Source organism: Mytilus californianus, unplaced genomic scaffold, assembly GCF_021869535.1.
Source record: "Mytilus californianus isolate M0D057914Y unplaced genomic scaffold, xbMytCali1.0.p SCAF_3, whole genome shotgun sequence".
Lineage (NCBI taxonomy): Eukaryota > Metazoa > Mollusca > Bivalvia > Mytilida > Mytilidae > Mytilus > Mytilus californianus.
Window position 1 is genome coordinate 99,299,084 of NW_026262679.1, and position 17,352 is coordinate 99,316,435.

General features: G+C 31.8%; 1 protein-coding gene across 2 annotated transcripts in view; it reads left to right on the top strand.

Moving 5' to 3' along the window:
* LOC127735520 (protein mono-ADP-ribosyltransferase PARP14-like) overlaps window positions 1-9,785 on the top strand; it is a 46,468-nt gene extending 36,683 nt beyond the window's left edge. Inside the window, exons 12-15 of one of the 2 annotated variants that reach the window (XM_052245703.1) lie at window positions 4,071-4,485; window positions 5,537-5,688; window positions 6,517-6,694; window positions 6,944-9,785. In XM_052245703.1, the coding sequence (XP_052101663.1) occupies window positions 4,071-4,485; window positions 5,537-5,688; window positions 6,517-6,694; window positions 6,944-7,233 (1,035 nt within the window). In that variant the 3' untranslated portion in view covers window positions 7,234-9,785. The remainder of the gene's footprint in view (window positions 1-4,070; window positions 4,486-5,536; window positions 5,689-6,516; window positions 6,695-6,943) is intronic. The other variant, XM_052245702.1, reaches the window with a different exon arrangement.
* The last annotated feature ends 7,567 nt before the right edge of the window (window positions 9,786-17,352 follow it).

Below are 17,352 nucleotides of genomic sequence, written 5' to 3' on the forward strand. Positions count from 1 at the left end.
AAACCTATAATATGTCAAATATTTAATTACAATCCAAATTCAGACCTGTATCAAGCTTGAATATTGTGTCCATTTTTGCCCCAACTGTTCAGGGTTGGACCTCTGAGGGCGTATCCAGCTGCGCTCAGCGAAGCAGTTTATTTAGATATCAATAACTTTGTAAAAAATCTTTAATGGATTTTTTCAAAACTTGGAAAGATGCTTTTTATGATCAATATACAGTACTCACATCAAAATTTATACAATCTTTTTTAATTTTTTCGCTTGTTACTGAAAGAAGATTTTTTTTTTGCATTTTGCATTTAACATTCAGATACAGTTTGTGGTTAAAGTTTTTTAAACATCAATTACTTTGTCAAACATTAATATAATTCATGAAATTTGGACAAAAGCATTTTTTTATGTTTAAGATATAGTGTTTGAATCAAAATTTAGAAAAAATATGTTTTTCTTGTTTCCATATTTACTGATAAATTGACTTGCATACAGTCTAGGATTATATTTTTAACCGGATTTTCGAAGGAAATATCAGTTATTGATTTGGTGATTTACGGCGGGCGGGCGGCTGCCAAACAGTGTCCGTTCAATAACATGAAAACATTTTAATGAAATTTTTTCAAATTTAGATATGTTGTTTCCTGTGACTAAATGAAGGTCAAGTTCAATTTTCACGATTTTAGCTTTTCTCCTTGTTGAGTTATCGCCCTTTTTAATATCCAAAAGAGGTATCTATAATGTGATTGAGTTATTTCTCTTTGTACAGAAATAGTTTGATTACAATAAGTGTTTTTAAATAATTTTCTCCTGTTATCAGATTATGACAAAGCATATGGTAAATGTCTTATCTCACAATTATAATTGGAGTGACAGATTTATTTGAAAATTCTCTGTTTCCTAAGTGCTGATGATTATAAGCTATATAGGACTGTATAAATATAGTAAGAAATTTATTGGTCATATTTAGACATTTTGTAGATAATTAAGTCTCCCTAAACCATATATATTCTTAATCCCACCCCTTCAATTTGAGAATGTGCTTTTATCTTGTAAACGGTCGAGATCCCCACCCCTAAACCCTATATATTCTTGTATGGGACAATAAAACAAATGAAATGAAATATTGGGGGAGTCCCCGGGTGCAACTTGTAAACGGTCAAGATCCCCACCCTGAAAACATATATATTCTTGTATGGAACAATAAAACAAATCAAATGAAATAAAAGGCGAGTCCCCTGGGGTCACCCCACCCCCTCCTGTTTTAGAACTTGTAAACGGTCGAGATCCCCACCCCTAAACCATATATATTCTTATATGGGACAATAAAACAAATCAAATGAAAAATAGGGGAAGTCCACGGGGGTAACCCCCCACCCCCCTTCTTTTTGAAAACTTGTAAACGGTCAAGATCCCCACCCCGAAATCATATATATTCTTGTATGGGACAATAAAAGAAATCAAATGAAATATAGGGAAGTCCACGGAGGTAACCCTCACCCCCCTTCTTTTTGAAAACTTGTAAACAGTCAAGATCCCCACCCCGAAACCGTATATATTCTTGTATGGGACAATAAAAGAAATCAAATGAAATATAGGGAAGTCCACGGGGGTAACCCCCACCCCCCTTCTTTTTGAAAACTTGTAAACGGTCGAGATCCCCACCCCTAAACCATATATATTTTTGTATGTGACAATAAAACAAATCAAACGAAATTTAGGGGAAGTCCCCTGGGGTAACCCCCTCCCCCTTCTTTTTGAAAACTTGTAAACGGTCAAGATTCCCACCCCTAAACCATATATATTTCTGTTCGTCAATTCAAGAAGATTTGAATGACATACAGGGTCAATCCATAGGCGTCACTTATGCATATCACAAACCAATTTGTACTGGACTTTGCCCAATGTCAGGCGACCATGGGAATGACGAATTATGGGAGCTTTGTTTGGGAAACTTCGTAACAGCATCCTGTTACAACTATTTCTTGTTACTATTAAGTTTTATAGATTTTGAAAAGACATTGTATTAATGATAAATAAAATTTTAGATTTTTTTTCTTCTTTTCTTTGGTAAATTGTTTGAAGAATTTTGTGGCAAGTTTGTTTGTTATTCTGTAAAAACTAATTTTCTGAATGCTATATATTTTTTTGATGAAGTTAACTCCTTTAAAAACTAAGCTTATATTGTCTTATAATAAACATATATTTAGATTTCTGATTTTGGGCCCAGTTTTCAAGTTGGTCCAACATAAATTGAATATATATAGGGTTCTTTGAAATGCTTAATCTAAACCTGTATTTCTTTTCATTATTAATAAGATAATACCACATTGAGGTCCAAAGGGTCCATAATTAAACTTTTGTTTAATTTCATCAAAAATTGAATTCTTTGGTTCTTTGATATGCTGATTCTAACAATGTTTGAGTGTTAAATCATATCTAGTTTTAGAGAACTTAGTCATCACAGGTTGTGGTTATTATATTATTGATTATATTTATGAAAAATTGCATCATATCTTATTTTAGAGAACTATTTATCCAGTTTGAGTTATTTCCCTTTGCACAGAAAATATTATGGATAAAATTAAACTGTGTTTCATTTCAACATAAATTAAATATATATAGGGTTCTTTCAAATGCTGAATCTAAACCTGTATTTAAATATTAGATTTTTGGGCCCAGTTTTCAAGTTGGTCCAAATCAGGGTCCAAAATTAAACTTTGTTTGATTCAACAAAAATTGAATTTATTGGGTTCTTTGAAATGCGGAATCTAACCATGTATTGAGAGATTTTGGATTCTGGGCTCCTGTATCAAATTGGTCCACATTGAGGTCCAAAGGGTCCTAAATTAAACTTTTGTCTGATTTCATCAAAAATTTAATTCTTGGGGTTCTTTGATATGCTGATTTTAATATGTACTTAGATTTTGGATATCGGACCATAATAGGTAAATGTCCAATTTCAAATATTTCAATTCTTTGACCACATTCATTTTGTGTCACAAACCTATGCTGTGTCAAATATTCAATCACAATCCAAATTCAGAGCTGTTTAAAGCTTAAATTTAGTGTCCATACTTGCTCAACTGTTCAGGGTTCGACCTCTGCAGGAAAATCCTTTTAACGAGTTACTAAGTCGTAATACGTCGTTTTAACGACTTAAAATAAAAATTGCACCTTGACACTAACCGGCTTCCGTAGTTCTGTGATTGAATTAAATCTCATTAGACTTTTAATGTAATCAATTCAACTATGTAAACATATTTAAATACATTTAGGTTTCTCATAACCATAGGTAACAAGATCATCAACATCTGTATCATTACTAGTGTAAATAAAGTATTGGCAATAACATATAAACTAATAAAGAAGATAGGATATTGGGTATCCATCAATGACACAAAATCAGTACAAGCACAGCAAGAAACACAAAGGTTCTTCATCTCAAAGTCACAGTGAGGCCTTCAAAACGGAGCATATTTTATAATAAGTCAAATAAAAATATCAGAAAACCCTTAATAAAAAATCAGCTTAAACAATAGAGATAAATGTGAACTGAGAAAAAGAAATGGAATTTAAATACATTCTTCTCAGGACTTACACACAGGGAAGAAAATTCTTTTTGATATTTATTCACAGGAATTAACAAATTCAGGAGCTTTGAGGACGTAAATGTCAATAAATCATGTACAGCAACACTACAGTACATAAGAGAAAAAGGAAAAAAAAAAGTTTTACTTTACTGAAAATTTCTTTGGTAATAGAACCTTTATATTATTGAAGAATAAAAAAAAATAATAGATAAAAGGAAAAAATATAAATAAAAAAACATCCAGTCATTGTTAGGGTTGTTCCAGAATTGATTGTATTGGGGGGTCAGAAAGCACTACTGTTAAAAATCTATGGGTGGTGCCTATTCTGAATAGATAGCATGAACAATTTTCAGAAATAATCAAACAAGAATGTATGCATGGTGGGATAGGATACAAAGGACCCTCTAACCCCTTTTATATTTAATTCTGGAACAGCCCTATGGTATAATATTGAAATTGAATATTTAATGTTTTCTCATGTAGGAAGCTAAAATCTTGAAGTTAGAAGAAACATGTGAAGTAGAGATAGAATTTAATAAAAGAATAGGTCGTATCAAATTCAGAGGTTTGATAGAAAATCTGTCCGAGGCTATGGATGAGGTCCACAAAAATTTGCGAGATGTTGAAAGACAAAGACAGAAACAACAACATGCTAAGTTAGTAGCAGACATGGTGCAGTGGTATTTTATTTCTGTAGAAGATACTGGACAAAAGTTGGAGGAGTATCCAGCAGAAGTTAATCTAATTTTAGAACAAGCTTTAAAAAACAATGAATCACAGGCAATCTACTTCGATAAAAGTGGAAATAGGTATATTGTGGATTTTAATAATTATGAGGCATTTCCTGAGGATGATCCATTTGATTATGTTGCTGTTCTCAGAAAGTCTAAAATGACAGGTAAATTTGGATATCAGTATAAACATGGGCATATATGGGATAGATTCATATTCTTTACACTGGTAACAAATATTTTACCCCGACTCCAAGAGTGGGGAATGGGGACCATATTGCAATTACTTTGTCCGTCCCATTTTCCTATTGTTCAATACATGATTTATTCACACTGGTATGAGGAACAGCTAAGATAATGACTTCATATTTTATCAGTAGTTTGAAAGTGACAACTTGTAACATGTGATGACTTTTGAGATATGTCAGATACTTACTTTCTGTATGCTGATTTTTTTATCAATAATAAAAAACTAAAAGTCATTTTTCTCCGGAACGTATAGTAATAAAATTGAGAATGGAAACGGGGAATGTGTCAAAGAGACAACAACCCGACCAAAGACCAGAAAACAGCCGAAGGCCACCAATGGGTCTTCAAAACAGCGAGAAAATCCCGCACCCGGAGGCGGGCTTCAGCTGGCCCCTTAAAAAATGTATACTAGTTCAGCAAAAATGGACGTCGCACTGAACTCCAAAATATATAAATGAACCAAAATTAAAAAATAATACAAGACTAACAAAGGCCAGAGGTTCCTTACTTCGGACAGGCACAAAAATGCGGCGGGGTTAAACATGTCCTCCCTATACCTCTATCCAATGTAGAATAAGCAAACACACAGCAATACGCACAATAAAACTCATATAAAAAGAAATCCGAGTCCGATGTCAGAATAGGTAACAATAAGAATGTTTTCATATTAGGTCAGCAGCTTGACATGATAACTTATAATGTGGAGGGCTTTTCAAATCTGTAAGTCCCGAACGTCCTGTTTTCCGATAATTCTAATTACGAGTAGGGGTATTCTTAGCATGACAGCACATGTAACCTCTGGTTAAACATCTTGCAATGCGAATGGTAAATGAAATAGTTTGGCAGTATCTACTTTTTATTTTTTTATAGATAATATATGTTGTTCAAAGAAAAATAAATATTGAGAGGAAAAGCAGAAATTAAATAATTAAAAGTATTGTGTATAATAAGTTTTATGTATGATTGCAGATTATGCTTTTGAAATGCCACCTAACTGGGCATCCATGGATCAAAATGAGAATATAAAGATTGTTACATTACAACCTGCTGATAAAGAATACCAAGATGTTGTACAAGATTTTCAGATGAATATGGCAGGAAACTATAAAAGTATTATAAAGGTATCATGAATGAAGTAAAGCCAATTGTATTAATGCTAAAATGTATGTTTCGGAATCATTAAATTATTTTAAGTGTTGTGTTTACCCCAGAAATGAAGCATATCAATGATATCAAAATGATCATAAAAGAAAAAAGTAAACTATTTTGAAACATTCTATCTTTGGAGATAATAAATAATCATTTTTTTTTCAATCTGATTTTACATGAAGGTAGGTTAAGTGATAGATTTGTTCATTTCTTAATATAAAATTATAGACAGATGAACATTCTCCATTCTGATATATATGACTAAAGGCAAATATAGGTATTTATCAATGGGACAACACAAAATAGAAAAAGGCATATTGAAGTCAACATTTTACGGACGCCATTAGGAGTTTGTTGACCGTTAGGGAATATCCGTTTCACAGATGATAGCGGATATGTTCCAAATGTCGTAACTACAATCCCGTCCCCTTTTCCCCGAATGTGACCTACCGAATTAGACTTATTACCGTGTTTGTACTAACATGAGCAACTCGACGGGTGCCACATGTGGAGCAGGATCTGCTTACCCTTCCAGAGCACCTGAGATCCCCCCCCCCCGATTTTGGTGGGGTTCGTGTTGCTCAGTCTCTAGTTTTCTATGTTGTGTGTTGTCTACTATTGTTTGTCTGTTGACCTTTTTCTTTTTTAGCCATGGTTTATCAGTTTATTTTCAAATTATTAGTTTGTATGTCCCTTTGGTATCTTTCGCCTCTCTTTTTATTCTAATAAATTTCCTCCAAAATATAACATTTGTCTCTACCTTGTGGAGATAAGTTTAAGATATCAATTTATCTTTTTAGATGGAGAAAATACAGAACAAAACTTTACAACAACAATATGAAGCTAAAAAATTATCAATGCATTCTACAAATGCTACAGGAACTAATTATGAACGTAAACTTTGGCATGGTACAACCATGGAGGCAGTGGATAGTATTAACACTTTTGGATTCAATAGAAGTTATTGTGGAAAGAATGGTAATTAAAATCAACAAAAGCAATTTTCTGGTTATATTTTTGTCATCTTTTTTTTTATCACATTTCCTCTCTAAATTTCTTGGGTATTTATTTACTTGAAATTTCATGGAATATAGACCCCGAACTTTCACCTATATTGAAAAAATATTTTCGTTAAATTTGTTTTTAAATTATTACCAGTAGATACTACTATTGAATATACCCACATTATAAGAGGTAAATAACCACAACAATATTACTTTTTTTCAGCTGTGGCATTTGGTAATGGAGTTTACTTTGCTGTCAATCCAACTTATTCTGCTCAGGCCCATTATGCTCGTCCTGATCCCAATGGTAACAAGAGGATGTATATGTGTAAAGTTCTAGTTGGAGATTTCGCCAAAGGACAAGGTGGCATGAAAGTTCCACCACCTAAACCAGGAGCTGCTGGGGGCCATATTTTATATGACAGTGTTGTGGACAATCCTCAAAATCCTGGCATCTTTGTTATATTCCATGATTCTCAGGCTTATCCTGAATATCTCATTGTTTTTAAATGATACATATTTACGGCGTGGAAGTTTATTCCACAAATAACTCGTAGCAAGCCATTCTCCCCTAAAAAGTATAAGAATTAAAAAGAAAATTGTCATAAAGTTTATAATTTTGATCATTTTATCATTCCGACATTTTATAAAAACATGCAGATAGTTAGTTTAATTCCATTTATAATGAAGTTTATATATTTTGATAATTTCATCAATCAGGGATTAGAAAATTCATTAAAGTATGATTATCATAAATTTTCTTTCATATTGAGGAAATATTTAACCAGTTTTCAAAGTAATTTCTTATGTAAAAGTGTATATTAAAGCCGCTTTCCCTTCAAAAACCATGTTTTTTATTCTATTATTATAGTAGATATCTAAGAAAGTGTTTCGTCAAATATTATTGAACAATGAATTTACTATTGGTACTGTGAATACTGTGGATTCATTAATAATTGTTGTACATGCTATAATTTTTGTGGATTTCATGGGTAGGGATGCTTTGTTTTCTTAGTTTTACTACTGTGACATTTGTTTTTTTTTCCACATTTTTGATATATAAAAATGAAAAGATATCGGGAAGTCATAGACCATATAGTCATTAGCCTATGACTTCATTATTTAGATTATATAGTAAAATCATTTTTTTCAAGCCTGCAACATTTTGTCGCGGTAGTGTGACATCGTGATCCTATATTCTGATGTCATTGGCGTTATTAATATTTAGGTTCAGTCTGAGGTTAAAGTTTTGTTAGACCAGGGACTTTCTATACTAACGGGACTCGTCTCTATTGATTTTGACTAATTACTAAGCCGCCTGTTTAAAGCTACCACCCAACAATAAACTTAGTTTCGTATCTCTGATATACGATGCTAGTAGTTATTTGCGTATTAATTTTCACGGTTCTTTGTAATTATATAATTATTATTAGTTGTTAATATAAAATCTGATTAATAGCCATTTACGATGACAAAAAATATAAGATTTTGAAAGAATGATGAATTATCAAACTTAGACGTATCGTTTTAAAGAACATCCCAGTTGTGTAAAATGGTTTACATATCAAACAAGATGGCGGCTACTGAATATTCAACGAATAAATACCTCAAAGTTCAAAGATCAATATTTCAAAAACGAACCGAGAAATCTTTTGAAAAACAACATTTGCAATGACAAAATGTATAAAATTTCATAAAACCGATTTTTTGTTAAACTTGAAAATTTAGTTGTGAAGAACACTTCGTAAATGTGAAATGATTTGCTATAAAGTCACGTGACATCAGCTACGGCCGAGATCAGTCTGATAATTTGTATAGACATCGTCATAAGTGACCAGTCCCGTTAGTATAGAAAGTCCCTGGTTAGACATCAACGACTTTGTCAAAACTAGAAACCAATGATGGTATATGATTTCCATTTAAATTAATTTAAAGAACTAATTGCACTCATATTCAACACAAACAAAGGTTTTTAAAAGTATCTTAATTTTCATATTGTTCACATTTAATAAAAGATAACTTTTACAGAAGCAATTAAAATAACTGATTGCAAATAACAGTGCATTAATTTTAATAAAAAGAAGAAATATGAACAACTTAAACAATACTAACAGCATTTGTGTAGCTTATCTCTTATTTATATAATATTTTATTATAAACACCCATCCTGATGTACAAAAAATATAAATTCGTTTTGCTCAGTCTTTAGTTTTCTATGTTGTGTTTTGTATACTGTTGTTTGTCCTTTTGTCTTTTTTCTTTTTTGCCATGGCGTTGTCAGTTTATTTTACACCTATGAGTTTGAATGTCTCTTTGGTATCTTTCGCCTCTCTTTTGAAATATCAAGCATTTAGTTGCTGCGTAGGACGTTAACCATCCAACCGGCCGACGTATAGAAAGAAAAAAGATACAAGGACGTAACAACAGGATGATTCATACTTTTCTGCAACAAAACAAACACAGACGCACCCTTAACAACACACGCGTATGTAAACTGGCATAACAAGAAACTGTGCATCCTTAACAGATGCTTAAAATTTCGTTACTTTGAAGTTTTAGTCAATAGTGCTTTTTGTTATGTTTTTGTAAAATTTTGAATTGAAGGACTTCTTTTACCAAAATGAATTAATTTGAATCTGTAACAAAATATAATATTACTTGAAACAGAAATTTGAATCTAGTTAAAAACGTCTTCCTATTTTTGAGATTGATACTCAAATTTTGCCAAAACGTATCAAAATTGCTAATTTTAGGCATATGTATGTATTTATGAGTTGGTCACATGTTAGAAGTACGCCCAAATGTTGTTTTAACCTTACATAACCGAATTTTAGCAGAGATTGAAGGACTTTTACAAAATGATACTTGTTCGAAATAAATGTTCTGAAAAATCGGCATTAATTTATTTTTGTTCATCAAAATATACATATATGACAAAATGTATGAAAACTGTCATCTTAAATTTATTTTAGCTGCCTAGTGTATCGGAGCTTTTACAATATAGTTTGCTTTGACGTATAATGAGTATGGTAGTGAGACAATCAAATCGATACACTGTAAGCTTATGAAATAGATACTGAATTAAAACAAATGAAATAAAAACGAATTAATATAGATACTTGTTTTACAAAATTGAAATGAAAAAATCGTTTCGTCCTTTGTATACACAATTCTTATACTATTTGCTATTTGTGTTTCAAAATCTCCAATACATAAAAATAAAATGATCTGAGGACACGTATACCCAAGCTCAAGCTTTGCAATTTCAAAAAGTTAAAAAGGGGCATAACTCTAGAACGCTAAGTGACTCAAAGCCCAAATTCATACTCTGTCTGCTAGTTTTCGTTCTTAGCATTGTTTATGAGTTTCATAAAATTTGATAGGGAAAACTTAAATTAAAAGAGTGCGGAAACGAAAATAGGACGGACGGACGGACAGAAAGACGGAAGGACGGTCAACGGTAACACTACGGCGGGGGCATAACAATTCAAATTCTGATGAAATGCTCATGGGGATAAACAGTTATCAATATAATTGAGGTATGTGTTGAACCTTATAATATATTGTCGTAAAGGTCAGTCAAATACGATGTTTCTTCCTGTAAAAACGCATTACAGCACTGGGAAATCTAGTGAAAAAGAACAAAAGAAAATTACCTCTTCTTATGATAGAGTCGAGAAAATCAATAATAAAACAAGGCCGGTGACGACACTGATCAAAAGTTATTTCTAAATAACAATTGTACATTTTAAAGAAATTATTTGTTAAACTGTGTTATTAGAAATATACATGCAAATACACGATGTTTTATGTTCAGTATTTATCGAGATAATTGCATTAGAAGCTTGTGAAACTGGAATCTAAAAATTGCCAATCTTTCTGCATATTGATAAAAAAAATTGGAAAAAATCATGTACATACAAAATCTAAAGATCTTTCGGGTCACCAATTTTTGGAGTGTTCCACAAAGTTCTTAGCATGTTACAATTTCCCAAAATATACTTATTTTTCACATTCGAAGTTTTCGAGTACACCGGTCTGCTCTTGTCACATGAAAATTTAGTATAGAAATATTGTCTTTTCATGAATATTACAATATAACTGTCTGTCTGTGCAGGTTAAAAAATTAAAGATAAATATTCTTATAAAGTAGGCATCTTTTTACTATTTTTTAAAAAAATTTAAAAAAAGGTCGTCTCGATTTTTGTACATGTATTTGCGGTCTTCTCGATCTATTCACATTCAATGTTTACATCGGGTTAAGGTCCGTTTGAATTTGCTTAGTAACTTAATTTCAAAAGTGCCAATCTTTGCTGCATATCAATCGATTACTTTGGTATTGTTTTAAAAACAATTGTTAACGGTCTTTCCTTTCCGAAACATGATTGATTTTTTTTTATTGATTGATTGATTGATTGACTAATTAAACACATGGGACCGAGCCACTATGAACATGCAAAAAAGGAATTGGGAGCCTAGTGGCCGTGTGTAAACACTAGAGACCTAGCTCTAGAAATACGCGAAAAAGGAATGGGGAGCCTAGTTGCCATGTTGAAACACTTGAGACCTAGCCACTAGGAATTCGCGAAAAAGGAATGGTTAGCCTAGTTTCCGTGTTTAAACACTTTGGACCTAGGCTCTAGGAACACGCGAAAACGGGTCCGTGCAACATGTTTATTGATATTCAAATTATGATATTTGTAGGAACATGCAAGGATTTAAAAACACCCACAAAAAATATCCTTGCATCTTGCTTTATAAATGTTCTCTTTTTTTATTGGGCTTCCCGGAATTTGTGTCTAATGATGTTATTGTGTGTGCATTGTATTAAATTTTGTATTTAAAGGAAATCGGACCTGGCCTGCATGGATCTTTTGTTTTTAAATCTGCGTGCACATTTTAATTCTTTTCGAAAAGGGGAAAACCCCTATTTTATTTAAGGTAGCACGCGCTGCACTGGATGGCGTGATTGTGACGTCACCCAGCTGATATAGACAAATAGACTGTTTTTTTTTATTTCTTTGCAGAGGAGACGTCTTTAAGACCACACCTGTGTATAAAGATTGTGCTAACGAATTGTATTTTAATGCATGCTTAGAAATTTTACTAAAAAAAGGGGGGAGGGGCTAGAGGGGTGGTTGTGCGCCTTGGATGATTAACAAAGATAAATTTCATGTACGCATCATGATAGCTGTAAAGTTTGAAGCTATAATTAGTTAATTTGTTCATTTTTCCATTTCAGTGGTATGGAATCCCCCAAAAAATTACGCGTACCATTTCGATAAAAAGCTCTCCAGTTAAATCATATCGCGACTAACATTTTGTTCACATTTTTTTAAATTTTACCCCGAACTTTTTTCTGAGTAAAAGCAGCTTGAAGTTAATGTCAAAATTTAGAACATGACCTTGACAATTGACCTTGACCTCATTTTCTAAGTTGGGACCCAAGGACCTCAAATAAAACAACTCTAGGTTTATACGGCTTACGGTTTATGAGTTCATATGCATATCACTTATATCAAAATGCATAAGGGGGAAAAAAACTATCATATGGAGTCTCAGGATGGCTTCGGTGAACATTTAGGCAGATCCCGAGGATATAATGAGCAAAATAGTGAAATAATTTTGTCGTAATCTTTTACGATAGCGAAGGAGTAGTGGACACAAGAAAAACAATGTTTGGGGAGATAACTCTTACAAAGTAAAGTGTTCGGTTAAGCAGTGTCAGTTTCAAAAGCGCAATAACTGTTCGATATCATATATGAAAAATATAAGCGACATCTTGCGAAACCACAATACTGCGCAAAAACAAAATGTGGCGGAAGAAAAAAAAAGTCAGGACAAAAGCAATAGGTCTTTCCACGGAAAAGTTGAAAGACTAATAATAATAATAATAATAATAATAATAATAACAACAACGTTAATAACAATGATAATAAAACCGTATGATTTGATATATTTATAGTCATACAGCCAACGTGTCTATGATAAAAATAAAGTCAAGTCTTTGTTGCGATAATTGTGTGGAATTTATGTTACAATAGTCATTAAAGATAAATCTCTGTTTAACTCATTTCTACACGAAGTGTTTTTTAATTATATCTATAACTATGTCAACATTTGATAAATAATTTATGGTTCACCTAACAAAATAAAAGAAGCAAACTTGAAACGTATAAGCACTGTGCAAACACCCAATTTTTTCATCATTAAATCATATATAGTTATTTTGCCTTCCCTGTTCAAAAATCTAGATGTGAACTGTACGGTCATAATATTTTCGGAATCTTTAGAAATAAGTCGACAAAAGTGGACACTGCTGTTATATGTATTGACAGCATTGACTTTTTTTTAGCTTTGTTGTGGATCGTCTTGTACACAGTTGGTGTCGTCTGCTTTCCGTATTGTCTTTCTGATATTATGTCATGGTATTTCTAGTTTTATTTACCTTTTGATTAGTTGTGGTGGCATTGATTATATCTGAAGTACTAACAGCAGCAAGTTTCCTATTTTCCCTTCATTCGACAAGACACAGCGACTATTTTCACAAAAACTCTTAGAAAAAATATTCTTGTTAGTCATGAACATTTCAGTTTATAATAACGGTCAATTTAAATCGTAAGATGTTTTGCGAAAAGAAGGATTTGATATTTCTCGTCCTAGATGAGGGTGACAGGTGTTTCTTTTTTAGGGTTTTATTCGGTTGTGTCCCTTTAATTGCAACAAGTTCCTAAACTTGATATTATTTCAGTTTTTATGATATATATAGTGCTCGAGTTGACTTTAATGTCTTCCCCACTAACTCAATGTGTCCTACCATCTGCTTTACTGGTATTTCATTTGGAAGGTCAATTGTTGAAATAACTTTAAGTTGTGGTCATGGAGCGGATATCACTATTTTAAATCATGCTTCCAAATAACCGCAAACCGATTGAAATATTTTATATGGTCCTCAAGAGGTTTTTGACGCCAATAATATGATACAATTACGCTAAAAACTAATGAAACAGCCAATCACGATAGCTCATATAATTGCCATAAAACCAGCATCTACAAAAAGAGAGCTTTTTAACTGTTCTACGTTTAACATTTGTATGGGGTCAACTAGGTAGTAGAAACCGATTAAATTCTAATGAAAATATTACTAGCAAGGATTGTTGAATTATTTGAGTGTTTGCACAATTTAGGTACTTCAATAAGAACTGTAGTCAAAATTCTTTCGACTTCTGTTATTTTTTGAATTGTAACATTCATCAGGAACGCTGAAAGCCAAATAAGGTCAACTTTGCCAAATGGAGTTGAAACTTTAGTTTCTTTGTAATGAAAAAAAATTATAAGCAGACAATTACAGAAAGGTTTTTTATAAATCATGTCATACCAAAGTATTGACTACTGAGCTGATGATACCCTCAATTTTGTGGGAATATTTTTATAATTTTTCCAAAGTAACAACATTTTTTGAATTGTTGGTACTAATGGAAAAAAAAAACATATAGAAAAAAAAAAAAAAAATTTTAAAAACAAATGCAACTGTTATGTAGAAAAGCTTTATGATCGACAAAATGTAAACAGTATTCTGTATACAAGCTAGCATTTACTTCAATCTGGAAGACTTCGGAGAAGCTGACAACATACCCGTTATAACATCAGCTAACTACTAGTAACAGATTTGAGTTGAAGGATACCGTTTCTAATGGAACACTACTTAACCGAAGGACCCCGCACCACCAACTAGATGGAAGGATGAAACAACGATATAAAGAAGATAGTTTGACATGTTCACCCCAACAACTTCAAGATAATTGAACTACTCAAGAAGACCAAAACAGTAACAGAATGTACAATTATGAAGCATGAAGCAAGAGGAGCTTTTCCACAGATAACAACAATGACTCATTAACGTGATAGTCTTCTATGACATAGCATCATATTTACTTCATTTGAAATGAATGACTTTATGAATATATTATGATTTGTGACTTTGTTAATATATGATTTTGTGACTTTTAGATAAACTTTAAGATATATTATATTTTGGGATATCAACATTATACATATAGTGATTCATACTACTGTTTTTTACATAGCGCTTTATTTATTTCCTATTTTCAATAAATGTATTAATATTAAAGAAAAATTATACATTATGTAATGTTGTAATTTTTTTTATCATATTCTGAGTATTTTCCTGGATACTCAGAAAGCATTTCACAGGAATACTTCATTGGAGCTTGCACAGTGAAGTATAATTGTAACAGGCGATCTGAAGAATAAAGAAACTATATTTTATTTTAAAAGACAATAATTTTTTATTCACTTGTCTTAATCTTATAAAACGGATTATGCACTTCGAAGTTGATTGTTGGACATGGTTCTTTACATTTCGTTTTTTACCATTCAAAATGAGAATATTCTGATTAATTAAATCTACAACTAAAGATAATAAATATTAAACAATTAGCATGAACATGAACAAAAGTCTATAATGGCAAAGTATCTTTAACTATTTAAAAATTGGCTTACAAAAAACAAATGCAGCATTTAGTATAAAGGGACGGTTAAGGTTTGTCAATCATAATTCAAACGTCTACAATCATTTATTGCATTTCGGTCGGAACGATTACTTAGTTGCTGTATTGATTTTTAAGTATCTGTTATTTATCTTGATCTGAAGCTATTTCATTGTGTAAACTCTGGAAATTAATATAAATTAACGGTTAATGAATGTCGTTTCAAGAAACCGATTGAATAGACAGTTCTATGACTTCTGTCACTTAAAAGACATTTATTTAAACGTTAATTTCCCGTCCGGATGACATGTGATAAATGATCTGACCAAATGAATCAGAGCCATAAATTAGACCTTATTCCTTTATTTTTACAACCTTTGTGTCTACGATTGCGTTAACAAGAAATAAATTCGTTGTCTGCAAATTCGCTGTTTTATATTATACTTGAAATGATAAAGCTCTACTGTGAAAACATTTAGGCTTAGTTTGGTTCTCTCACTTAGTTCATCTCCAAATCAAAGGAAAAATATATTCGCGTCTTTAATATATTTATTCTTAACAATAGCTTTATTCGCATATTTCCGTCCATTTATACATTTCTATGACATACTGTATAAAATATCTCATATGTGTTTCTCCATTCTTGTCGACCTTAGTCTGTGTTGTGTGCAATTATAAATATAGGTTCTTCCTACAAAATAGCAATAGTTTTATACAAATAAACTCTTTCGTCAACAACAAAATGACCAGTTATTAAGAATGTAAGTACAAAAGGTAGGAACATTTTCCTCTCTATACAGCAGAACCATTTAAAAAGGGAGAACCGATTTTTTTATAAAATTAGATTCGAGAAATCGTTACCTCTGTTTGCGCTGTACGTTTTCTACATTTGCTCTTCAACATGTTTAATTTAGGCATTTTTTTCATCGAATGTAAAAGCATGGTAAATCAAAAGTAATGTATACTCTGTGAAATCATTTTCACGGGCCATCATTTGCGATAATATAATCTTTATGTTATGTGAAGATTGTGAGCGATAACATTGATTTAACCATATACTTTTAGCAAGTCTAATTATAATCTGAAACAAAGATTTAAAGTCCTCACTTGAAAAGTTCTGAACATGGATATAAGATAGGAATCTTGATTCTAGGCAGCTACTAAGCATTCGGTAAGATTATAATTCATGGTCATATGGTGTTTCATTAATGAATAATTAAAAGACCAAAAACAAACCGTGCATGTGTATGACCATAATGTAATCGAACATTTGAAGGGTAAATGAGGTCTTTCTTCTATGACACATGTGAACATATACGGAAATATATTTACCGAAAGAGTAGGTATGATAAATTTTTTTATTGGCCCCTTAATCTGAAAAAAAAACAGCAGTAGATAAACATTTCAGTCCTTTCAAAGTAACATAAACATATTTTTAAACTAATTATAAAGTCTGGTCACGTAAGCATAAGAATTTCATTTGTGATGAGACTCTTGCATCAAAAATATGTCATTCTTGAGTTAATGACAAAAAAATTACATTACGCATTACACTTAATGTTAACAACAGCTGTAACCCAAAACATGTTTCACTCATATCAACATATTTGAATGAGTTATATTGTGGCAAAGTCTCTTTCTGGCTGACGCTTTTGTTGGTATTTTAATTTTATATGTTAATATTAATGGAAGATCTCAATATATAGGTACTAGGCAGTTTTATTAGCATGATTTGTTTAATGTAAGATAATTTCCAGCACAAAGAAACTATGTAGGACACAATTCAATAAATGTACATTATAACCGATGTCTGACCGTTATTGCAGAGCATGCCGTGAATACAGAGATGTGACTTCTAATTAACGTCATGATTCATAAATAATCTAATATATTGTAATTTCGATATGCCAAAATGCACAGTGTAGTTTCTGTACTGCTTTAACACGCACACAATCTATGTTCCTATGAATCCACTCCTATATTGAGGAAGTTCAAAAGAGTTGTTGCTGTAATATATCTAGAAAATTAGAAATGGCTTTTTTTGGTTGAGGGTCTCATCAAAGGAAGTGAGGTCGAGAACATATTTTGTCTAGCCCAGTAACGTGTAGTTATTTTATCTTGT